Source organism: Gymnoscopelus microlampas (genome assembly GCF_963454915.1).
Source record: "Gymnoscopelus microlampas genome assembly, chromosome: 3".
Taxonomy (NCBI): domain Eukaryota; kingdom Metazoa; phylum Chordata; class Actinopteri; order Myctophiformes; family Myctophidae; genus Gymnoscopelus; species Gymnoscopelus microlampas.
This window is the reverse complement of record NC_139940.1, coordinates 7308530-7335394: the sequence shown is the minus strand read 5'-3', so window position 1 is coordinate 7335394 and position 26865 is coordinate 7308530. Positions and strand designations below refer to the sequence as shown.

The following is a 26865-nucleotide window of genomic DNA, read 5'->3' as shown; positions in this document are numbered from 1 at the left end:
CGAGGAGCTAGCAGACGACGTCCCGCTCGGAGGACGTCCAACCTCCGCAAAGAACCCACATTCATCTATTCTTCTCAGGCTGAGCTGGAGAAGGAGAGGCAAGTGTACACAAATGTATAGATAATGTTCTGGGGGAGAAAAAATGCTACCATTTGATCATGAGCGGCTTTAGTGAGGACCAATTATATGAAGACAGGTTGGAAATGGGTGAAGTCGTCCATTAGTTAATAATACAACAAACTGTTATAGTTACAGACAGGTGACAAATCAAACTATTTTTAGTCAATTAGATCTTTTCCTCTTGGTAAATGGTGCATTTGTATAGCGCTTTTATCCAAAGCGCTTTACATAGATTGTGCATTACATTCACCCATTCACACACACATTCATACACCGATGGCGGAGGAAACCATGCAAGGCACCAACCTGCTCATCGGGAGCAATCAGGGGTTCAGTGTCTTGCTCAAGGGCACTTCGACACTATCTCTGGGGGAGCCCTGGATCGAACTGGGAACCTTGCGCTTCCCATCCGGCCACTCTGTACCCGCCCTCTTGCCATCTTGATCCAAAATCGAGGCCAGTTCAGCATTTTTATGCCACAGAGCATGTATAACTCTAGTTCCTAAATGCTGTTTTAGATAACCCCTCTGTTTTAGATAACCTCTCTCTCTGTCTCTCTCTCTCTCTCCCTCTCTGTCTGTCTGTCTGTCTGTCTCTCTGTCTGTCTGTCTGTCTGTCTGTCTGTCTGTCTGTCTGTCTGTCTGTCTGTCTGTCTGTCTGTCTCTCTCTCTCTCTCTCTCTCTCTCTGTGTCTGTCTGTCTGTCTGTCTGTCTCTCTATCTCTCTCCCCCCCCCCCCGCCCCATCTCTCTGGTCTGACATCACCCACAAAAGAAACCTGACTGAGTCTGTTGTCAGTGACACCCGTTTGTCACAAAATGAGTGACAGTAGAACGTAAAAACAGCTGTTGTTTCTTAGATGTTGAGCTGGTGACCTACTGCAGATTCTCAGATGATGATCATGAGATGGTTTAAGAACTATATATAGTCCCTATCTTATAGTTATAAAATCTTTAAATAACATTAATGAAACACTTTCAACTCGGCATCCCTGTTTTGCTTATGTCATAAGAAAAATGTCAAAAGGTCACAAACGATGCGACGCGCTGTGAGCTTGTAGATCAGCTATTTTCGCTACGTTTATAGGTGGTTAATTACAGGAAGTAGATAATGAAACCACCAATTTCATGTACTACCTGTTGTTTCCAAATGTTTGCGTATAATGTCATAAACTAACTGTAAAGTGTTGTTGTGCTGACAGGAAGCTGAGAGAAGACGTGAACGCAAGAGAGAACGCAGAGCACTTCAGGAGGAAATACCAACTGGACAAGGTGTGACACTTCCTCCTTCTCCTCCTCCTCTGGTCTCCTCCTACTCCCCTTCTTCTCCTTCTACTCCTCTACTCCTCCTGTTGATCTTTCTTTTGGATCAGCGTGTCCACTGAGGATCTGATGCTTGTATACTCCTTACTGGCTGCTTGTAACGTCACTGATCTAGGATCAGATGGTATTCTGCTGTTGTATTTACTATAAACCAGTGGTTCTCAAACTTTTTCATGACAAGGACCCCCAAAACGATATGTATTTGGCCGCGGACCCCCCCATCTAAAAATATTTTGTTCCAGGGACCCCCCAGAAGCAAAGATTTGAGTTACAAATGTTAGCTTTAAAACATATATATTCAAAGATTTGCACACATTTTCAAGATTTTTCAAAAATAGCAGATCTACAAGCTCATAGCGCGGCACTCGGTGCCGCGCTATGAGCTTGTAGATCTGCTATTTTTGAATAGCCAAAGTATAAAAGGTCATGATTATTCTGATGCTATATTTACACATTTTGCTGGGTACCCCCTGGAACCCCCTCAAGTACCCCTGGGGGTCCCCGGACCCCACTTTGAGAACCAATGCTATAAACCACTCTAGTCTGGACAAGACTCAAATATTTGAATATTAATAGATAACATAACATTAGTATTAGTTATTTAGTTCCAGTATTTTACATAAATATGTCATACTGTATGAACTTCAGAAAATACATCCTACTATATAGTTATTTATTTACTTATTTAGTACTGAGTTCACAGCAATCATTGTATTTAATTCTCCCCAACTCTGATATATCGCTCTCTCTATCTCTCTCTCTCGCTCTCTCTCTCTCTCTCTCTCTCTCTCTCTCTCTCTCTATCTCTCTATCTCTCGCTCTCTCTCTCTCTCTCTCTCTCGCTCTCGCTCTCGCTCTCGCTCTCGCTCTCGCTCTCTCTCTCTCTCTCTCTCTCTCTCTCTCTCTCCCCCCCTCCCTCCCTCAGAACCAGAAGGACACAGAACACTTGAGGTCAGTGGGGGGCAAGGTGACCCTCCCCAGAGACTTGTCTAAACTGGTGCGTCCCAAATCCCAGTGTAAGGACAAGGTCTTCAGCCTGCTGAGTGCCTTCCAGAGCCTCAGCTTCAGCGCGGGGGGGGGCAAGACATCCACGCCCACCGCGTCCCGCTGGACCCCTGTAGAGTCATGTGACTCAAACACCGTGCACTCGCTCCGTTCTCCGTTCATGTACTGTACTTCCTCTTGGAGTGTGGGCAGCAGCACAAGAGCACAAACTACAAAATAAAAGCTACCCACTGAGCCATAGTCGGCTATTGTTTTTTAAGCGTCTGTATATAGACGGCTATAATATAGACGGCCTATAAATAGACGCTTAAAAAACAGCTAATCAACGTCTAGGCTAAGCCTAGACCGCTAAAAAACTTTCACTGTTAGACCAATTATAACCCCGTTTTAGCCTAGCCCTCAGACGTATTTTAGACGTCTAATAGCCCGAAAAATGCTCAGTGGGTACTTTTGCAGTTTATGAAAAATGGCAATGGATGCTAACATGATGTATATCTCTGCTGTCGGGAAGAAACCAGCTTACAAAATGGTCATTTTTCAGGAAATGACAAAAACAAAAAAAAAACTAAGTGGAGTTAGGAGGTTTTGTTCATCATTGATAAGAACAGCGTTATGGACCTCCAAGCTCACAATGAGGTTGGGGGTCAAAAGGGGGTGGAGCCTGGAGTCAGCAAAACCAGCTAACTCCACCCCCCTTTGGTGGAGTTAGCTGGTTTAGCAGAAAGTTTGAGGATCCAATGGAGTTAGCTGGTTTTGTGGCAGAGACTTTATTCAAAGTGTACACCTTTAAGTACCATTTAATCAGTAAAGTAATTAATTAATCACTAAACAAGATGAACATATATATATATACTTGCCTAAGCTCGCTCGGCGGTGCCTCTCGTGGTTCAAGTCACTTTCAGACGGCGCGCCTCCGTCAGTGAAAACGAGTGCACCTGTTTCAATCTGACTGGTTATCCAATCATACTGTGACACACGAAATCAATCGACGTGTTGATTTTGACGACTAAAACTATGACGAAAAATGTTCCTTTTTTCACTGACGAAAACAAAATAAAAACAAAATAAAAACTAAGCTACGATGACTAAAACTATATGACTAAATATATTGAAAATTTCGTCAACAAATAAAAACTATACTAAAATGTCAGGGAGGGACTAACGGAGAAGAGATCCAGTAGAACTTTTAGACAAGTCATTTTATGTTTGTTTGCGCTCCGGTGTTGCGCTCTGAAAATAGCAGATCTACAAGCCCACAACGCGTCACGCTACGACGCGTTGTGGGCTTGTAGATCGGGTGTAAAACCGGGCGTAAAATCAGCCATTACGACGCCATCAAGGCACCGCCAAAGTACATTTTAGTCTACTTTTAGTCGACTAAATCAACTGTAGATTTTGTCGACTAAAACCTTATATTTAGTCGACTAAAATTAGACAAAAACTAAAACATTTCACGTGACTAAAATATGACTAAAACTAAATGGATTTTTATTCAAAAGACTATGACTAAAACTAAATCAAAATGTGCTGTCAAAATCAACACTGACACACACACACACACACACACTGTCTCTGTCTCTCTCTGTATATCTGTCTCTCTCTCTCTCTCTCTCACACACACACACACACACACACACACACACACACACACACACACACACACACACACACACACACACACACACATTTATCACTTTGATGTTGTATGTCAACTAAAACTAAAGTATTTGTGCAATGAAGAAAGAAACACTCTAAAAGAGTGTGTTGAAGCTGTACTGTAGACTTTTCTCTACAGTACAATTGTTTTGCAATTATTCATGTTGTTTACGCTGGTGTAAGGCATGATGTCAGGCTGACTGACTGAGACATTTTATATGATATAATAATAAAAGAAAAACGCTCGTTTGACCACTGACGTGTGTGTGTGTGTGTGTGTGTGTGTGTGTGTGTGTGTGTGTGTGTGTGTGTGTGTGTGTGTGTGTGTGTGTGTGTGTGTGTGTGTGTGTGTGTGTGTGTGTGTGTGTGTGTGTGTGTGTGTGTGTGTGTGTGTGTGTGTGTGTGTGTGAGACACCCAGGCTTTCCAAGATAAATATTCAAAGAACCAATTTTCTTGAAAATTAGAAAATAAGAAGTAACTCTAGAGTTACTTCTTATTTTTTCTGACTATAGATGTAGTCTCTTAGTGTACTTATTTTTGGATGCATGTGTACATACATTTACCATGAGTGGTGTGAACAAAATAGGCCCGTCCTGCAACATCTGCAATGCAATCATAGCCAATCAGAACGGAATATGAAAAATCTGAATTAACCACTTAGTTAGTTTTATCACATGAGTTTTGGACAAAATCTGTAGGAGTATTTTTAAAAAGTTGGTGTGGTTTCTTTTAGAAAATGCAAAGTGACGGAACTCTAGTTAGGCAGAAATGAACATGGCCTGTATGGGGAGTTGTTTATCAAAGATATCATTATTATTACTGTATTATTATTATTATTATTATTATTGCACGGCCGCAATAATACATGACAGAGTTGTGACCAAAACAAGGGATAGGCTGAAGCTACATAGCTTATATTGCCTACCCTTTCAACATAAAATACATCCATGACATCCAAACAATTTAATTCTCACAAAAGTTAAATTAGAAGGAGAAGAAAAAAAGAATACCGAAATTCAAGAGTTATAGGCCAAAATGTAAAGTGGCTTGGTATAGCGCCACCATTATGTGATGGAGTGTCTTCCTTGGCCTACTGGCAGTATGCGTGCAAAGTTGAACACCTAACTCTCCAGCGGTTTATGAGATTAGCTGCACACAGTCACACACCCAACGCACGCATGCACGCACGCTCGGGGCTAAAACATCACCTTGCCAAATTTGGCTGTTTTAGCTGTCATAGGGAGCCTGGCTGTGTGTGGAGGAGAAAGTGCTATTTGTACTTTAGGTGTTCTTTAGCAATGTCTGCTATATTTGATTTGTGGTGTATTCAGGTTACCACAGATTCCTTGTAGGTCTAATATCATGTGTGGCCTCAAAGAGAGTGTGTGTGTGTGTGTGTGTGTGTGTGTGTGTGTGTGTGTGTGTGTGTGTGTGTGTGTGTGTGTGTGTGTGTGTGTGTGTGTGTGTGTGTGTGTGTGTGTGTGTGTGTGTGTGTGTGTGTGTGTGTGTGTGTGTGTGTGTGTGTGAGAGTGTGTGTGAGAGTGTGAGAGTGTGAGAGTGTGAGTGTGCGCGTGCGTGCGTGTGCGTGCATATGCATGCGTGTGCGTTGGACAGTGTTGGTTGTCTTTTTCTTGAACTCTGACCCTCCATCCATAACTCATCGCTATCAGCCTGTTGGAACTGGAAGCCTGGAGGACGAAGAGAGGCCGGGCCATAGGAGGAACCCGAGTCGAGTCGGAGACACAGTCCTTCCTGCGTGTTCTGAACCATGTGGAGCAAGTCCCTGCTGTGTCCTCTGGGGACAAAGACGCCGTCTTTGCGGGCGCTGTGTGGTGTGCCAGCAGAGACAGGGTCCACCACCACCACCACGGCCGGCGGGAGAGACGAACAGAGGATACCAGGAGCCGAGGAGGTGAAGAAGCAGAAGAAGAAGAAGAGCGGAGGAGGTGAAGGGGGACACGTGAGGGGGTTCGAGGAGATCCCTCACACGGGCAGGAGCCGCTGGATCAACCTGCTGAAGTTCTGGAGAGAGGGACGCTTCCGAACACTCCATAAGCACATGGAGAGGACCTTCACATCACTGGGACCCATCTACAGGTATATATATACCAGCTTGTGATCTTGTAGATCGGTTATTTCCCGGCAAAAGAGTTTTGGTGTAGAGCAGGGGTCTTCAACAGGGGGTCCGGGACCCCGAGGGGGTCCTCCTCAGAGATACTGCAGGGGGGCCGCCAAATATTTGTGTGATAGGGACTTAATTTGTTTTTGTTTTACATTAACCACTTGAACCCTTGAATCCCTATTCTGGGGGGAACATATAGCAGAAAATAGCAGATCTACTTTGTTGTGTTTTAAATTTAAATTGTGTTTCAGATAAACATTTGCTGCTCTTTTTTCCCTCTACACCTATAACTCTTTGCCAAAAATAGCCGATCTACAAGCTCACAACGCCTCGCAGAGCGAGGCGTTGTGAGCTTGTAGATCAGCTATTTTTTGGCTTAAGGTCTCTTAAGAAAAGGGATGCTAGGGTTCAAGTGGTTAATGTAATAAAACAAAGAATCATATCACACGATGATTTGGCGGACCCCCTGTAGTAACTCTGAGGACCCCCTAGGGGTCCCGGACCCCCTGTTGAAGACCCCTGATCTAGAGGGAAAAAAAAAGGGTCTGGGTGCTCGGAAGTTCTTTTTTTTTTGCGAAGGTGCACTTTGGTAGGGGACTGAAAAGTGAAAACTTGCAACTAAGGAAAAAAAAACAAGGCACTCTTACGTAAAAACTGGGATAACCCACGCATAGTGGCCAGCATGGCCTTCTTCACTATCTAGAGAGTTCCACAGAGGACTAGACCAAGTCATCATGACATCACCGCAATCAAAAAAACGTATTTCTGGGTAGATAACGCTGGCAGCGTGGCATTGGAGCAGTATTACATCAGCATTTTACATTCACTGCAATGCAATGTGGTATACAGTATAGAGCTTGATTAGTGACCATGGGTTGTATACTACTATTCATGATGCACTGTATAGGGTAATCAATCATTGTCACTATACTTTCAGTCACCACAACAAAATGGCAAACTCACTATGATATATATATATAGTGCACAATAGTGAGGCAGTGGTTTATTTTCAGTCACTTTTATTATATATGCAATATGTGCTTTTGTAGGTCTTGTGTACTTTAATATTAAAAAAATATTTTTCCTATCAATTGCACACCCCATGAAGCCTTGAATACATGGATTTATTTTGTTTTTTGTCGCATTCCTAAGCCAATAATTGTAAATGACCCGTGTAGTTCTAGTGTTTGGTCATGTTTTTAAGAACTTTTCATTGAGGGCATGCAGATAAACTAATATAACAGTAGACTTTTTTTGTTTGTTGCACACATCATAGTGTACCCCCATGGGGTTCCTCCTGACCCACGGTTTGAGAACCACTGTGGGAGGACACCTACTGGTTGCCCGAAGCTCATGAGCACTACGTTTTCCCTGAACCATTGGGGATCCCCGCTTGATGAGCGGTAGATGTTCTTTGCAATGACCAGAGAGACAACACACATAGAACTTGGGGATTGTAGCTTTACATGTTTTTTTGTTTTTTTTTATAAAATTAGCTAATAATGTTAGCTATAAGACAAGTCCTATATACTGACTGTGTGTGTGTGTGTTTGTGTTTGTATTACTATACTTGCGAGGACCAAGTATAGTAGAATTTGAAGAAATATACATAGTGAGGACCGTTTTCCTGGTCAAGAGAAATGGTTGTTTTAAAGTAAAACAAAACTATACATTTTACGTTTACAATTAGAAAAGCATTCAGGTTAGGATTAGACATTTAGAGGTCAGGTTTAGGGGTTGGAATTAGCGTGAAACATGATTTATACTTGATTTATGCGCCAGTGTCATGCACCGGGAAAATAGCTGATCTATAAGCTCACAATGGGCTTGTAGATCTGCTGTTTTTCGGCTTTTGGCAAAATATATTTTAAATGGCATTCATAAAATGAATAGAATGGAATAGAACTTTATTGTCACATCACATGAATTACAAGTAAAACAGTGGGTGAAAAACACTTTAGTGCAGCTTAAAACAACAACAGCAGTTGAGAGTGCAAAAAAGTGCAAAAAAACTTTCAGATCGTTTAATTTAAAAACCTAACGACACTCATATTAATAAATAGATAAAAAGATAAAACAACAATAATTAAGTCCAGTGTGTCCAGAGTGTGACAAATGGCTGTCCTAAAGCGTTGATGTCCTCACAAGTATAGTAATACAAACCTGTGTGTGTGTGCGTGTGTGTGTGTGCGCGTGTGTGTGTGTGTAGGGAGTTCCTGGGCACTCAGAGCAGTCTGAACATCATGCTTCCGGTCGATATCAGTGAGTTGTTTCGTGCCGAGGGTTTCCACCCCAGGAGGATGACCCTTGAACCCTGGGCCACGCACCGAGAGACACGACAACACAGCAAGGGGGTCTTCCTCAAGTCAGTCCTCTGTGTGTGTGTGTGTGTGTGTGTGTGTGTGATTTTTTTTTTAATTGAAAATACCCATTTACTTTACAAAGGAATGTGTGTCTTCTCTCTTCGCTTCTCAAATCCTCTCTCCTCTCCTCTAACTCCTCTCCTCTCCTGTAGGAATGGAGAGGAGTGGCGGTCGGATCGTCTGCAGCTGAACAAGGAGATGATGATGTCCTCGGCAGTGAGGAGGTTCGTCCCCCTGCTGGACGATGTGTGCCAGGACTTCTGCCTCATGCTGAGGACCAGAGTGAAGCAGGAGGGGAGGAGCAAACTCACCTTTGACCCCAGCCCTGACCTGTTCCGCTTTGCACTGGAGGGTCAGACAGTTCATTCAAAGTCCAGCAGAATGATTGGTTGTGTGTGTGTGTGTGTGTGTGTGTGTGTGTGTGTGTGTGTGTGTGTGTGTGTGTGTGTGTGTGTGTGTGTGTGTGTGTGTGTGTGTGTGTGTGTGTGTGTGTGTGTGTGTGTGTGTGTGTCTGTGTCTGTGTGTAATTGTAACCATGACATCAAAAAGTCTGTCTGTCTGTCTGTCTCTCCATAATAATCTCAGTGCAGTTATTTCAGCTGTTTCTATAAATATCTCATCTGCTTCTTTCATCTTTAAAGTGTCAATGTGTTACACTAATGCACATCTGTTTGTGTGTGCATGTGTGCGAGCGTGTGTGTGTGTGTGTGTGTGTGTGTGTGTGTGTGTGTGTGTGTGTGTGTTTGTATTACTATACTTGCGAGGACCAAGTATAGTAGAAATCTGCATTGTGAGGACCGTTTTCCTGGTCCTCACAAGACAAATGGTTGTTTTATAGTTAAAAAAACATTTTTTACAATTAGAAAAACATTCAGGTCAGGATTAGACATTTAGGTGTCTTAGAGGTTAGGTTTAGGGATTGGAATTAGAGTTGAACATGATTTATACTTAGTTGCGCGCCAATGTCATGCACCGAAAAACAGCAGATCTGCTTGTAGATCTGCTGTTTTTTGGCTTTAGGCTTACGGTTAAAAATGGCAATTATTATTTTTAAATGGCATTCATAACACGGCTGTCCTAAAGTGTTGATGTCCTCACAAGCATAGTAATACAAACGTGTGTGTGTGTGTGTGTGTGTGTGTGTGTGTGTGTGTGTGTGTGTGTGTGTGTGTGTGTGTGTGTGTGTGTGTGTGTGTGTGTGTGTGTGTGTGTGTGTGTGTGTGCGTAGCTAGTTGTCATGTGTTGTATGGAGAGCGTATGGGTCTGCTGTCGTCCTCTCCCTCCCAGGAGTCTCAGCGGTTCATCTGGGCGGTGGAGCGCATGCTGTCCACCACCCCCCCGCTCCTCTACCTGCCCGCCCGCCTGCTGCACCACCTCCGCGCCCCCCTGTGGACGCAGCACGCCACTGCATGGGACCACATCTTCACTCACGGTCAGAGAGAGGACCAGTCCATCAATCAATCAATCAATCAATCAATCAATCAATCAATCAATCAATCAATCAATCATTCAATCATGCAATCAATCAATGATTGATTAATCAAACAAACAAACAAACAAACAAACACGATTAGCTCATTTGCTCGTTACGCTCATGTCACCATGACTCAACCATAAACCATATAAGGAGTTCCCAACGCCCAAATATGGAGTGTGCTATCTAACCTCAATGTGTCGTCATGGCATCAGCCGCAAACAAATCAGTCAGATCCATATAAATGGGCACAAAAGGGGGCATGCCCGTATATGGGTGTATACTGATGACATCAGGGGGGCATATATGGGCATACAAGGGACAAGGACGTCTGCGGTGCGACGTAGATGTGAGGGCCGCGTAGTGGCCCGAACCTCTAGTTACTAAATTACTAATACGATATGTTTTCATTGAAATTGACCGATATTTCACAGATATTGACCGATATTTCACCAATATTTCACCGATATTGACACAATATAATGTAATATATCGGTATTGGCCAATTTGACCATGCATATTATCGGATATCAGATATCGACCAAAATTTCTATATTGACTCTATCTACTGGTGCCCCTGTGTTGGGCATGTTATTATAGGCAAACATTTAAAAAATAAAAAATCACACCCTGTGTGAAGAGAGTGGTGCCTTTGATGAGCCCCGTATTGATGTTGTCATCAATGTTTGTTTATTTGGACATACACACGGACATACGGACATACACACGGACACACAGACAAAGTCAGATATACAGTAGGAGTGGTTGGCACCACTCAAAAATCCTCTCCTCTCCTCTCCATCTCTCCTCTCCATCTCTCCTCTCCTCCTCTCAGCTGAGGCGAGGATCCAGCGTGGGTACAGGCGCATGTCTCAGGGAGGACATGTGAGGACGGGGTCAGGGGACACAGAGGGACGCTACACGGGGGTCCTGCGTCAGCTGATGGAGAAAGGACAGCTGTCCCTGGATCTGATCAGAGCCAACATCACTGAACTCATGGCTGGAAGCGTCGACACTGTACGTGCGTGCGTGCGTGCGTGTGTGGCGTGTGTGTGTGTGGCATGTGTGTGTGTGTGTGTGTGTGTGTGTGTGTGTGATAGAGAGAGAGAAAGCATACAGTATATTAAAACAATAATCCACAATAAGCCATGGCTTTTAGAATGCTAGAATGATTCATCCCCTGTTCGTCGGTATATAATCACTGTAAACCACAGCCTCGTGTGGCTTATTGCTTTCCTAAATCGGTTACCAAACATGGCAACATGCATATCATAGACAACTGATTTCATTATTTTAAATAACAATTTCAGTACAATAATCATTTCTACAGGACAGTAGTCCCGAACTGCCTGCACAAACAAGGAAGTTGCTGTGCAAATACATGGAAAACACTAAATGGTACACAATATATGCCTTGTTATAGAGAGATTTAAAAAGTAACACATTTGTTCTGAGCTCTGCGCTCCTCTTCCCCTGCCAGATAAAAAACAAGATCACAAATGGTAAAACATCCATGGAATGATTCTCAGGCTCTATGCACAGCAGCCATATTGGAAAGAAATTAGGCCTCTTCCGTACTTCCTTCACAGGTGTTACCAATGATACTAATTAAGGTTGTGTTCCATTCTGGTCAAACAGAGTCAGGGTTCTGATATTGTGCATGTTGGCTCACTGGAAACACTCTGCTACACCAGTGGGTCTCAAAGTGTGGTCCAGGGACCCAAATGGTTCTTACAGGTGTGTAACTCTGAGAGTGTACAAATGGAACCAAATGGACCCGTAAGAAGCGGCCCAATTTCTTCCCAGTATGGTTGCTGTGCATAGAGCCTCAAACTATCCGTTTTAGAATAAGTCAAGGAGCCACACGAGGCTGTGGTTTACACTGATTATAGAACAGCTTCCTGTTACCAAATATGGAAACGTGATAATCATAGACATATCTCATTTAAAACAGTTTTAATAACAGCTTCTACAACAATAAAGTAGTCTCTGACTGCCTGCACAGGCAAGGGGAGTGACATGAATATTTCGAACCTAAAATGTTATCAGATGTGTTTTTTGTTTCTTTTGGTAAATTCAAATTCGTAACAGTAGTATTTTACAATGGCTTCGATCAGAACTTAGCCAATCATAATCAAGGACTGGAACTATCCATTTTATATATCTCTCCTCTCCTCTCCTCTCCTCTCCTCTCCTCTCCTCTCCTCTCCAGACTGCGGTTCCTCTACAGTTTGCTCTGTATGAGTTGGGAAGGAACCCGGCCGTTCAGGAGTCGGTCAGACAGCAGGTGAGAGCGGCGTGGTCGCAGGCCGGGGGCGATGCTCACAAAGCCCTGCAGGGGGCGCCACTGCTCAAAGGGACGGTCAAAGAGACCCTCAGGTAATGACGTAGAACAGTGGTTCTCAAACCTTTTCATGTCCCAGGACCCCTTAAATTGTACACGACCGCCGACCCCCATCTGAAAAGATTCTTTGCCAGGCAGGGGCCTTCAAAAGCGAAGATTTGTGATAAAGATTTTCTAAATTATTCCAAATGTTTAAAAACATTTGAAAACGTTTCCAAGAAGTATAAAATAGGTTTAACGTGGTTAAACAAAAAAGGTTAAAATATATATATAAACAAAAAAAGTTGTACAAGTGGTGTAATGCTACAGTTTATCAAAGCTTCACCCATTTTCAACCTATCTTCACATAATTGGACCTCACTAATGCTCACTATAATATGGTACCATTTTTGTCTACTCACTCCAGGCTAATATTAACTGCAGGCTTTCTATTCCTGGAAAGTTAGCATGTTAATAGGTTATAATAGAAGACATTGTTCTTGCGTTAATAAAAATTAGTTTTGAAATGGCCAAACCTGCCTACCGATGATGTCACTGGTAGGTAGGTAGGTAGGTTTCTGAGCTGCCCTCCTCTGAGACACAGTGAGTAGACAAAAATGGTGCCATATTATCATGAGCTTTAGTGAGGATCAATAATATGAAGATAGGTTGAAAATGGGTGAAGTGGTCCTTTAACCAATTTAGCTGGGGACCCCCTGGAACTCCCTCAACGACCCCTGGGGGTCCCTGGACCGCAATTTTAGAACCATTGCTTTAGAAATCCTGTTGGACATGACACTCTGAGGAGAGATTAGTCACTCCTCCATGTTTCACGACTGTGCTATTAAATAAACTAGAAGCTCGGCCGCCCTTCGGGCGGCCGAGCGTCTAGCCCTTCGGGTTGCCGAGGGTCTAGTCGGGGACCGGCCTACACAGGAACGATGTAAATAGGGAATGAATGCTCCACCCTTTAAATCAAACCCCATTATACCTGTTGTCATAGGACCCGTTTTGGCCATCTGTTTGCCTGTGTCCATTTATGCCCATCTGTGTGTGCATTTATGCCCATATATGGAGCTATCTGTGTCTGTGATATATGGACATCTCTGTATGTGTCTGGGTGTGTCCCTTTTATGCCCGTATATGGAGATCTCTGTGTCTGTCTGTGTCCATTTATGCCCATTATCCTAAAGGAGTTCGCTATAAACAATGTTGTCAGTAATGCCCTTGTCATTATCCACAATGAAAACTTTTACAGCGCTGGCTCTCTTTCCTCTAGAGAAGGCTGTGTAGAGTTGGCCATGTGCGAACACAGGTTTAGGCAAGTAGATGCCAACTCGTTCATTCTCTTGGCCCTGACCCTTATTGATTGTAACAGAGAATGCTAAGCGGATAGGGAACTGTCGTCTAATGAAGGTGAAGGGAAGCTCACCTCTGTCATAGTGAGGTATTCTTGGTAGGAAGATTGTTTCACCCCTGTTTGTGCCTACTGCAATCTCACACTCAATGACTCTGTCCATCATTTGCATTACCATTCTGGTGCCATTCTTGAGAGTGCGGTCAGGACCTGATTGCAGGTTTCTAAGCAGCTTGACTGGTGCGCCTACTTTCAATTTGAGGTTATGATCAGGGATTCAACATAACACTGGCATTGATGAATCTGGAGATCTCATCCCTGTCTTCAATATCGAGAGTGCCAACATCAACTCCTTTATGGACGTATTTGTACAGGTACTTGATGGTACGGAAGGAGCCAACAAATTCAACATTGATGTGGCATTTATATTTAAGTAGGACCCAAGCGTTGTAAGGAACGACCCACCTGCTGTCAAACAGAAAGTCATTCTTCTTATGGGTGTGACCGACAATGGGAGTATTATAGACCGTTTCAAACAACAATAACAGGCCAGTCTGAAATTAACCAAACCTTGTTGTTGGTCAGCTGTTAGCTTATCTAGTGAGATATAATGTCTAGTAGGTATTATGGTGAGAGGCCTTTATACAGTAATATACTAGGAGGAATAATCTTCTGGGCCGTAACCTTTTTTTGCCCGAAAAAGCATCTATCAGAAAACTGTGGAGATATATATGTATATATTTATGAATTCCCATTGAAATGAAGGGTCGTACACTGCTGCAGTTTTTCCTTTTTTTCTTTTTCTCCTGTATTGTATTTGTTGATGAGATTATTCTATGCTCTGTTGATGAATTTAATACATACTGTAGGACCACAATGGAAACAAGGACTTTCCCAGGACTTTTTTGTGTTATCCTTTTAGCTTTTAGTTTAATTTTTTGACTAATGAAGTATTCGGTCAATCCTTGGGGACACGCTTAAACGTATCCATCTAGTTTGGTGATGTATGTGTATGTGTGTGTGTGTGTGTGTGTGTGTGTGTGTGTGTGTGTGTGTGTATGTGTGTGTGTGGGGGTGTGTGTGTGTGTGTGTGTGTGTGTGTGTGTGTGTGTGTGTGTGTGTGTGTGTGTGTGTGTGTGTGCGTGTGCGTGTGCGTGCGTGTGCGTGTGTGTGCAGGTTGTATCCAGTAGGAATCACGGTCCAGCGTTATCCAGTCAGAGACATTGTTCTGCAGAACTACCATGTACCTGCAGGAGTGAGTTATCACACACACGCACACACACACGCACACACACACACACACACACACACACACACACACACACACACACACACACACACACACACACACACACACACACACACACACACACACACAGTTGTAATGTTTCTGTGATTGATGACATTTTCAAATGACTCTCTCTCGCTGTCTGTATATGTCACTGCCTGTCTGTCTGTCTGTCTGTCTGTCTGTCTGTCTGTCTGTCTGTCTGTCTGTACAGACCATGGTTCAGGCTTGTCTTTACCCCATGGGGAGGAGCAGCGACGTCTTTGAGGAGCCGCAGCGGTTCGATCCCGGCCGGTGGGGGGTCAGAGAGCGAGCAACAGGAGGAGGAGCAGGAGGAGGAGGAGGAGGAGGAGCAGAGATGGCGTTCCGTGCTCTGGCGTTTGGCTTCGGGGCGCGGCAATGTGTTGGCCGCCGGATCGCTGAGAATGAGATGCAACTCCTTCTCATGCATGTGAGTGATGCATGCACGCCTGTGTGCACGTAGAACAGGGTCAAACTCTTTTTTCTTTATTTCAAGGACCCCCATAACTCTGAGAGTATACAGAAAGGAACCAAATGGACCCTTGCGGGTCCATTTGGTTCCTTTCTGTATACTCTCAGAGCTACAGACCTGTAAGGGTCCATTTAGAACCCACATGTGAGTGATACATGCAGTGCCTGCATGCATAGAGAACATTTGTCAAACCTTTATATTATACCTGAAAACAAGTTCATTAACACACCTATGGGTTGACAGTGTCAATAAAGTTATTTGAAGCAGACGGCACACCGAATTGGACCCTGGATCCACTGCCATATTTATTAAAGTTTTGGACATATCGGAAATGTCCTCTCTCCATTGAGAGAGACATACATCTTACTGATACAATCAGGTTAAATCTCTCTCTCTCTCTCTCTCTCTCTCTCTCTCTCTCTCTCTCTCTCTCTCTCTCTCTCTCTCTCTCTCTCTCTCTCTCTCTCTCTCTGTCTCTCTCTCTCTCTCTCTCTGTAGATCTTGTTAAATTTCCAGCTGAGTGTTTCATCCCCTGAAGACATCAACACCAAGTACACACTCATTCTCCAACCAGAAACGTCACCTAGGATCACCTTCACCCTGCTATAACACGCACGCGCGCGCACACACGCACACACACACACACACACACACACACACACACACACACACACACACACACACACACACACACACACACACACACACACACACACACACACACACACACACACACACACACACACACACACACACACACACACGAAGCCAGTCACTCTATGCACTGTTGTTTATAATCAGTCACGTTGACATTGTATTAACATCACATCCATCAACACATTCAGTGATTGATTGATTGATTGATTGATTACTTTATTAGAAATTTGCTGAAAAAAAAGCACATGAAAGTACAGTTCAATACAAGGTCACCTAAAAGGAATTGAAAAATCACACCCAGTGTGAAGTGAGCGGTGATATTTATGAGTTATTAATTTCATCATGCATCTCGGTAGCCAATCACAGCACGTCCTGCGAAGTGACGTGCTTACATTTTTTACATTATTATTAATTTCATCATGCGTCTCGCTAGCCAATCACAGCACGTCCTGCACTGGGTGTGATTATTTTTTTTAGCTTAGCCTATGGGCGTGTTTTCCACAGCATGGCGTCACAGCGAAAGACACATTTTCACGACGGAAAGAAAAACTTTCACCACGGATGGGTCCTAAACCCTCTTATAGGAGTGGTTGCACCGCTCAAAAACCCAAGTAAGGCATTGACTTGTTTCAATTAGGGTTCTTTGTAGCCTACTCAATTCCTAGTGACACACTGACTCACTCTCACACTGACACACTATCTATAACTCACTGTAACGTGTAATAAACACTCATTCTGTACTTCTGTGTGTTGGGCTTCTCATTGTGACAATGTGCACCCACACTGTCACAGAAACCATAACTGCCCCACACTACACATGCATAGATAGACTCCCAATTAGGGTGCAACTATTAATAGAATAGATCAATTGAAAAATAATCACTTTGTATAAAGTAATCGATTTTAGGGTTGGCTGGGGTGGGGGGGGGATTAGTTTTTGTAAATACAAATAACATTTATCCACTAAACTTGTGCTTCAATAATTCAGTAATTGATTGATAGTAGGCCTAACAATAATAATATAGCTAAGAAAATAATCAATTGTGGCAGAAAATCATATATCAACCCAGGATGAATAATAATAATAATGATGATAATTGTATTATTATTAATAATAATAATAATTATGATGATAATTATATTAATTAGGGGTGTGCCGATACACTAATTTCACGAAACGATACGATACGATATTTGGCTCACAACTTCGATACGATTTCGATACGATACGATACGCACTTTTTTTATTATGAAAATAAATAGGGGAGAAAAAAAGGAAATGCAAACAAATAATTCTGTTTTTGCATTATTCAGACATGCAAACTTGTAGCTTTTCAGCCGTTTTGAATCCAAATAGGGCAATAGTGTGACACCTGAGCCGAAAGAAAACAATATGTTGTCACCCTTTTCACCTCGGGGCTGTTTGCATGCCTGATTATTTTGATTGGTTGAAAAAAAAAAAAAAAAAAAAAAAAAAAAATGTTTTTTTTCAAAACGATATTTTTTTTTCCCAAAACGATACATATCGTCGCGAAAACGTATCGCGATATATCGCGGGACGATATATCGGCACACCCCTAATATTAATTATTAATAATAATAATAATAGTAATACTAGAAAATTCTATTCCTGAAGAAACAGTGTGTTGCTAGCTAGTGTGTAGTAAAATGTTGGTGTTATGAATGTTGATAGTGCTAAGTATTAGTGCTGAGAGTGTTGCTAAGGTTGCTACTAGGGTAAAATAGGGGGTTGCAATGGTAAAACATTCATGAAGAAATACCTTTTGAGTACACTGTGTTTTAAGAGAGTGACCTAATTTTACACTTGGAAAAGTGGCAGCTGTAGTTAATCAGTGTGATTTGATCAGTGGGTTACAGTGTAGAGGAACATGGATCTGTTTATTGTGGTCAAAAATTATAAATAGGCAGCATTTGTGTGAACATTTATGTGTAAAATATAGCCCTATCTAGTCTAAAAACTGTGGGTGTAGTGAGTTTACATTGTTTATCATTCCATCTCTCCATTCTAAATGGGATTTAAGAGACATGTCCTAAGCAAGCCAATTGTAGAGTTGGAACAGAGTTTCTAGCGAAAAGTATGAAGGACTAGTTAGGTGCGGGGTGGAATATAATTCCTAAATAGTGGATAGGATAATCACATTAGTGAGCGCCCTATAATAATCTGGAGCGGGTTCTGATGAGCTTTGTACATGCCGTAGGCCCACTACTGTTTATGTTGAAATGTGTTCTCTTCCTCAGAAACCATGGCATTGCTGTCAGTGTCATGGACCTGTGTGAACTAGTAGTGAGTTCTTGGGAATTTTGTGGCAGCATGTTGACTGGAAAGGCGGTGGGATATATAAATGTAAGAGAGTTAAGATAGATACACAGTGGGGGAACTGCAGTGCACACTACAGAGAGACTGGAACACATCCATCGAATAGCCCAATCAGTTGCTTGATAAGGTGAGCTAATGATTTTCTTAACTAAATCCTTCTCTTGAAAGTTTCAGAATTTTACTGGACCTACATTTCATTGTTCATAAGATTTCATGAATTTTCAGGAAGAGGAAACGTATCACATTTCTCAAATGGGAGTACATACTGTAGGAAGGTAGCCTATAGACCAATTATTTGTTTACCAACATTGAGACTGGATGCACAGGTGATTGTTTCATGCAATCAATTCTCAACCTGTTGTTTTGGGGTGTGCTAGTTTCAGCGCACCCCAACCCCCTCTTTTGTGTTGGCTAGTGCTGCGCGTCCTAGCGAGACCTGACAGAATGGGTTTCATTTGCAACCAGTATGACGCTTGCGACCAGTGTGACATCGTCTGTTAAGGGGTATACTACAGGGAGTTTGTGAGGGAAAGTGAAACATTTGCTTTACTTTGTTTAATGATAAAAACATTGACAAGCTGTGTAAACCAGTTGATCGGAATGTGTTAAACCAAATAAAATAATACCTGACTATATGAACATATATCACTGGAATTATGAAATGTTATGTACAAAATGTAAAATAAAGTAGAGTCACTAATAGTAATTACAGTGCATGTAGCAAAATGTTGCATAAAGGGGTTAGGTTAAGACAACTTAAGTGTCTTATCTTTGCAAAGGGGGTTGATGATATTATAAATATTTGTGGGATACATGTGGGTTATCAGACTGGTGATGGGTCATCGTACTTTTTAAAATCTCTGTTATGTTTTTAATCTACTTGGAAAGATAGAGATTATTTCAGGGGTAGCCTTTATGATGACCAATTGTCTCCTCTGTTTTTTTTTTATTAGGTTTGAATGATTAGTCCTTTGGTACATTTTGATTTGTTTTAGGTTGTCCATGTTTAATTCGGCTGTTTGCCCTAATGATACAGGATTTGAATAAAACCATTAAAATGTCTTTCTGGTTGTTCTTGGGAGCTGGGAAGAGGGGAGTCCCACTTAATCACGTTGAGCCATGGTTTCCCCTTACCCTTACTCCCTCTCCCGACACTCAAGCCATATTTCTCTGTAAATGCTCAAATAAATGTAGAGGTTCTTCTTCTTCTGGCCCACATTTAACTGCCTTTTGTCTGCCCTTCCCCAGAACCGGAAGTCATTTTAACATGAACGATCCAAATCCCTTTTATGTCAACAACACACACCCTGAGGACGACAGCGTGGTGAGCAATGACTTCTCAACGGCCTTGGCTGCCCTCATCCTCGGCTTGGTCTTCCTCCTGGGGGTCCCTGGGAACCTCTTCGTCATTTGGAGCATCCTGGCGCGCGTGCGCCGGCGTTCCATCACCACCGTCCTCATCCTCAACCTGGCGTGCGCTGATGCCTTCCTCATGCCTCTCACCATCCTCTTCATCGTCTACCTGGCCAAGCAGTCGTGGGTCTTTGGCGATGCCATGTGCAAAGGCCTGTTCTACTATTGCCACGTCAACAGGTACCGAGGTTATTATGGATAACGATGACTGACAAAATAACAAAAAAGTAGATGTGGAAAAAAATCTTTTTTTGTTAAATACAAATAAAATGTATTAAAACAAAATGGAAACAAACTGCAACGGTATTGTGTTCCCAAAACAAATTACGTAAAATCGTCCAGAAAATGTCCTTCCTTTTCATCTTTTATTTCATCTGAAATGTATTTCTCATATAAGCCTAGTATTTTGGGTGGATACGAAATGTATTCCAATGTTTTAGCTGTGATCATTTTAATTGAATTCCATTTTTGGTATATATTTTTCATCACACTACTCTTTATGACCTTTTTGTCTCGCCCCCCCCCCCCCCCCCCCTGGCAAATATTGCTACAATACAATAACTGAAACTAAACTAAAACTATGTCATGGCAAAAAATAAATAAAAAAAATACTAAATTAAACTAGCACACCAGATTTAAAGGGGAATACCACTCTTTTTCAACATTGAACTATGTCTTTAATATAAAAAAAAGACATAGTTCAATGTTGAAAATGAGTGGTATTCTCCTTTTAAGAACTGTTCTTGAAAACAGAAAGTCAAAACAAACTAAGACTATAATAACTTTTGACAGGTACGCCTCCATCTTCCTCATCACGTTGATGAGCCTGCACAGGCTGGTGGCCGTGCTGCGGCAGCAGCGTGCAGTGACCGTCCTCTCCAGCAGGAGGCGGGTGGTGGTGAGGCTGACCTGTGCGCTGTGGGTGCTGGCCATGTTCACGTCTGTCCCCGCACTGCTGTTTCGGGATGTGAGGGAGGATTTGGATGAGAGGAACAAAACCAGGCTGGTGTGCGCCTACAGTCACACTCACCCTCGACAGGTAAGTGCCAGTGTTGATTTTGTCGACTAAAACTATGACGAAAAATGTTCGTCAACTACATTTTTTCACTGACGAAAACTAAATAAAAATAAAAGCTAAGCTATGATGACTAAAACTAAGACTTAGATATAGTGACAATTTAGTCGACAAATAAAAACTAGACTAAAATGTTAGTGAGGGACTATAGTGAAGAAGAGATCCAGTAGTAGAACTAAAAGACGAGTCATTTTATGTTTGGTTGCGCTCTGGTGTTGCGCTCTGAAAATAGCAGATCTACAAGCTCACAACGTGTCGCGCTGCGACGCGTTGTGAGCTTGTCGATCGGCTATTTTCAGCATGCAACCAAGTGTAATATCAGCCATTAAGACGCCATCAAAGCACCGCCAAAATACATTATAGTCGACTAAATCAACTGTAGATTTAGTCGACTATAATCTTATGATAATTAGTCAATTAAAACTAGACAAAAACTAAAACATTTCAGATTTTTACAATATGACTAAAACTAAATGGAATTTTATTCAAAAAGACTATGACTAAAACTAAATCAAAATTTGCTGTCAAAATCAACACTGGTAAGTGCATCAGGGTTCCCACGGTCATGAAATTCCTGGAATTATTTTGAAATGAGAAAAATAGTTTTACAGGCCCGGAAAAGGTTTGGAATTAATCAAATGTTTTGGAAAATGTTGGGAAATACACATTGTTTTTGTCTATAACATTACGTGAGATATGTAACGTGGTAAAATGCAGTGCTGCAGAGCCACGTGCGTGCTGCCTAATGTATACAGGACGTCACATGACGAAAACAATAGATCTACAAGCTATAACGACACGTTGCACAGTGATACGTTGTTGGCTTGTAGATCTGTTCTTTTGTCTGTCACGTTACGTGACACCTTCGCTTGAGTCTGTCTTGGTGCAATGATAGCACACTGGTTTAAGAGCCTTATTATTGCACTATATATGAATGCTATAGATCTGGAAATGGCGTAAATTATGTTGGAAAAGTTTTGAAAATTCACTGTTAAAGATGTGTGTGGATCCTGGTGCATAGCGGGGCCGAGGAAAGTGGAATTTGGTGCCCCCCCCAGTTTGAAAACCTGTAATTTAGGCTATGCTCTAGTCTGTGCTGACCTACTTCTGTATACTACATCCTTACTTATACTTAGCCTGCTTTACTGCCCTTTACGCCTGTGGGTATATAGGGCAGCAGCGAAGGATTTCGAGAAAATGTCATGTTTCTCTGTCATGCATGCCTTTCCATGCGCCTGATGGCTTAGATTTCTTCACTCATTCACTGTTTTGACATACCCAGTCAGTCAGATTATTCACAGATCGCTTATTTGTGAGTGAGAACACCGTTCATCGTGCTTTTACCTGCAAACACACACAGGTGGTGTTCCAGTTCGTCTCTGAGACGGTAATGGGGTTCATACTTCCATACATGGCCATCGTGACCAGCTACATCCTGATCGTACGACGTTTGAGACAGCTCGACGGGGACAAGCTCATCCTGGGCATCGTGGTGACGTTTGGCTTATTTTGGCTGCCGTACCATGTGATCAACATGGTCCAGGTGTGTGGTTGTATGCTCATTCTCTCATATATCACCTGTTTGTATGTGTGTGTTCATTGACAAACATTTTTGCCATTATTTTAATGCCATTATTTGATATGGTTTTAATGTTGTTTTTGCTTTTGCTTTTCTTTTTGCGTTATTGTTAAAGGAGTACACCCAAAAAATGACTTATTTTCTATCAATTGCACACCCTATGAAGCCTTGAATCCATGGATTCTTTTTTGTTTTTGTCGCATTCCTAAGCTAATAATTTGATTCCCGTCTCCTACCGGCTAATGTATCCGGTAGGAGACACAAAGTAGATTATTTTGTCTCCTACCGGAAATACACACGGTCATCAAATTATTGTTTTAGGAATGCCACAAAAACCAAAATAAATCCATGAAATCAAGGCTTAATGGGGTGTGTAATTGATAGAAATAAGTATTGTTTTGGGTGAACTCCTCCTTTAAAGTACTTACAGTTACTGCTTTTCTGTAAAGCACGTCTGCTTTATTTATTTATTGTATTATATTTTTTTGCTCCGTAAAGCACTTTGAGCTGCATTCATGTCTTGAAAGGTGCTATATAAATAAAGTTTATTATATATATATATATTGAATGAACGATAGAAATCTAAGAGGGAAACACTGACGGAGTAACAGTGTCGCTTGTCAACAAGACGTCATCCGATGTAAAAATAGTCTCTTTTCAAGTGACACGGTCGTGCCATGAAGTATATATATTGAACCAGGGGTTACTCATGCATCTCTGCAGCAAATAGCTCCAACCATCTGGTCAGCTGCTGTTCTGTCTCTGTTTTAAAGGTGGCAGCAGAACGGTTCGAGGAGGACTCAGCAGTAAGAGAAAAGTGAGTATCAGCTTCCCTCTTGTCAGAGCTTGTAGATCTGCTATTTTAGATTTTTCTTTTTAAATGTGTGAATATATATATTATTTTAAAGCAAAAATGTTTAACTCAAATCTATTTGCTTCTGGGGGGAAACTGTTAGGATTTAGAAGACATCTGTAGAATCCCCTGAAGCAAATATTCCAGTTAGAAATATTCGGTTTAAAAATGTATGTATATTCAAAGATTTGCAACAAACTTTTACTTTTTTTTTTTTTTTTTTTTGCAGATCTACAAGCTCGTAGCGCGGCATGAGCTTGTAGATCTGCTATTTTTGAATAGCCACAGAAATCTAAAAATGACAGACAGATGCTTCCCCGGTCTTAATGGGTTAATAAGTTTCATATTTGAGTTAGTATTAAAGTCAGCAAAACAGATTTAACAATCTCAAACAATCTCAAACTTTTGACTATAAATCCTGCTGTTTCACGTGGCATATTTCATACCAGTAATAGGCCTTCAATACAAGCTGATAGACAATAAAGAGTTTCCATAGTAGGCAGAGAACAACAACCACTGGCTATTTCGCTGTTAACTGTCATAATTATAGAAGACATAAATCTGCACACCGGCTTGAACACTCCCAAACGTTTATAAGAGGCAGATAACAACGTTTTCGTCAGGTGCAATAAAAAGCACATTAGGTCATATAGGAAGGAGTGGTATAGGGCTCACATCAACTACAAGCATAGAACACATCGTGGGCATGGTAATGAGTCAATTAACCATTACAAATGATGACAAATGATCAATAAACCAGTTAGGTATTCTGCCCTGCCAAGGCAGAGTGCAGTAAACAAAAATCACTGAAAAATGGGTTTAAAAGTGATTCAACTGGTCAGCCAAATGAGATATTGGTATATAAGTGATATTACACTAATTGTCCATCTGTTCTTGAGGTAATTGTTTATCCCCCAACATCACAGAGGCTAATTTGACCTTTGGGATACCCAAATAAGTCGGTGTGTCCAAAAACGTAGTTACTGCTCTTTGGCTTGGCAGAAATGACAATTCAGCACTCATATCGTGTCAGCATAAATATGAAAGGTTCGAAAATAAACTGATCAAATGACAATACATGCTCTCATCGGGTGTCTAGTATTAAGGACAATATAATCCATTACACAAACATCAATATCAATCCCCCAACCAAACTGTCATAATTCGCACAGAATACAACTTTTTGTACTATAACTGTAATGATAACTATCTTTTTTATAGTTGTGGTGTGGACTCTGGCAAACACTTGAGTTAGAAAGATGTTTTAAACTATAGCTAACTAACTTCATAGCTATAGTTACTGTATAGCGCTTATCGTGATTGTGAACGACCCTTGACTCTGTAAATGCATCCCCTCAATACGATGTAAAATCACGTCCGTTAACAAAGCTTCACTCTAAAGGGATATATCCAATGTTGTGGTTTTAGCAGTGAGTAAACTTATACTACAACTAAGTGAAAGTTATTTTAGGGTATGGGAATTTTAGTTATGCTTTTATTGCAGGCGGTGTTGTGTAATTGAATATACAGTACAAGAGTAGATCAAAATGAGGAAATGAATAAAACAAAGGTAATATAATAGAACAGCTTATTACCACAGTCAGAGTGGGTGGTCTTTCGTACTTTAAATCCCTACTAATCCGGTCTGCTAATCCTTTTGTCTGTCTCTGTGGAAGTGCTATAATAGCAGCTTCAAGAGAACTTGGCAATTGTCTTCGGAGGATGTTGGATTAACCACATGAACCTTAGCGTCCCTATTGAACAGCTCGCAGATCATAAATTAAGCATTAGGGTGATCCATGCATGCCCGCTCTGGCCCCTCAGGGTACAGATTCCATTTAAAAGGAATGAATCATTTCCCCATTTAAATGGTACACATGACTTTCCACTCGTGACGCAATCTGATTACACAGCCCCCACCCCAAGACTCAGGTGCCACTCCCCTTACAGTCGTAACACCCACTCTCACTGATTACACAAGCCCCCGATACTCAGGTACCATTCTGGTGGTTGACCCTAAGGGCATCACGATGAGCTGCAACAAGCTCAGCGTATTTCATATGACTAAGTTAAGTTCGTGCTTTTAAAGAAGCTGACACTTTTTTTTCTTCATATTTTCATTAGATAAAGGTCGTTAAACTCCTCTTCTATAGCAGTTATATCACCACTCAGTATAGCGACATCACTCAGTTGTCAGGGATGTTACAGTAGAGTCAGACCAAAATATTGGTTTTATACAGTATCTATTAGATATTTTGGACAACATTGGCAATTATGCAGCCGATGTGTACCAATGTTTAACCACTTGCAACCTAGCGTCCCTATTTTGGTCAGGTCATTCTAGGTTAACATTTTCAGATCTTTTCAAAAATGTTCAAAGAATAGCCGATCTACAAGCTCAAAATGCATCGCAAAACGCAAAAAGCTTTTGTAGATCTGTTATTTTTTTAATAGGTCTTAACAGGTGGTTAAATAAAATGAAGTTCAGTTTATGTGTATTTTATATTCACTTGTTTTCAGGTCCATTGTTCAATTGAACCCATTAAGACCTGGAACGCATCACTTTATATTTCTTTGGCTATTCAAAAATAGCAGATATACAAGCTTGTATGTACGAGCTTGTAGATCTGCTATTTTTGAAAAATCTTGGAGAAAAAAAAAACGTTTCGATTTTTTCAAAAAACTGTTAGGATTTTGAAAACATTTTAAAGAATCGTCTCAGGTCTTAATGGGTTAATAATCTGCTCTCTCCCTTCAGGTTGGATCACATTTGGAGGTCCGGTCGTGCTGTGACCTCAGCTTTGGCCCTCTTCAGTAGCTGTGTCAACCCTGTCCTTTATGCTTTGTGTGGGAGGTCCTACATGAGGAAGAACGGCTTGGAATTCATGGCTCGCCTCTTTGAGGGAACGTCGATGGAGGGGCCAGACGAACTCCCCCCCCCCCCCCGGTGCAGAGTGTACCGTAACTCTAAGCAATGGCACCGTCACCGTGCAGAGCTGAAACCCTGCAACCAGTGTTGCCAGATTCTGTGAGAGAAACAAGCAACCATGCAGGTCTAGGAAAACCAGCCCAAAAGAAGCGACTATGGGCAACATGAGCACTTTAACATATACATCGGCTATTAGAAAATAGCCGATCTACAAGCTCACAACGCGTCGCGGTGCGACGCGTTGTGAGCTTGTAGATCGGCTGTTTTCAAATAAAATCTTGCGGGGAAATTATAATAAGCAGATCTGGCAACACTGCCTGCAACGAGGACCCTCTGTGACCGCACCAGAGCAATCTACGGCGGTTGTTTTCAAAGCTATAGGGCTCACTGGCGGGTGCCCGGAAAATGAAAATCGGACAAACAACTTCATATCGCTGCTGTCGGGCAGAAACCTCCATATCTCCATAATTTTTACTTTTTGTGTTTTTTTGTAAAACGA

The 26865-nt window shown here is 41.8% G+C and overlaps 2 protein-coding genes across 2 annotated transcripts; both read left to right on the top strand.

Moving 5' to 3' along the window:
- Positions 1 to 5870: 5870 nt before the first annotated feature.
- On the top strand, positions 5871 to 16131 carry cyp11c1 (cytochrome P450, family 11, subfamily C, polypeptide 1; the record flags this gene model as incomplete). The annotated part of the gene is made up of 9 exons (XM_084049527.1): positions 5871 to 6199; positions 8434 to 8589; positions 8740 to 8939; positions 9816 to 10019; positions 10897 to 11078; positions 12274 to 12440; positions 14918 to 14996; positions 15244 to 15480; positions 16021 to 16131. 9 exons carry the CDS (start codon positions 5871 to 5873, stop codon positions 16129 to 16131), a joined length of 1665 nt encoding a protein of 554 aa, XP_083905653.1.
- A 3653-nt stretch (positions 16132 to 19784) lies between these two features.
- LOC311039576 (leukotriene B4 receptor 1-like) lies at positions 19785 to 26469 on the top strand (the record flags this gene model as incomplete). The annotated part of the gene is made up of 5 exons (XM_084049516.1): positions 19785 to 20110; positions 20723 to 20969; positions 22366 to 22548; positions 23358 to 23401; positions 26196 to 26469. 5 exons carry the CDS (start codon positions 19785 to 19787, stop codon positions 26467 to 26469), a joined length of 1074 nt encoding a protein of 357 aa, XP_083905642.1.
- Positions 26470 to 26865: the final 396 nt, after the last annotated feature.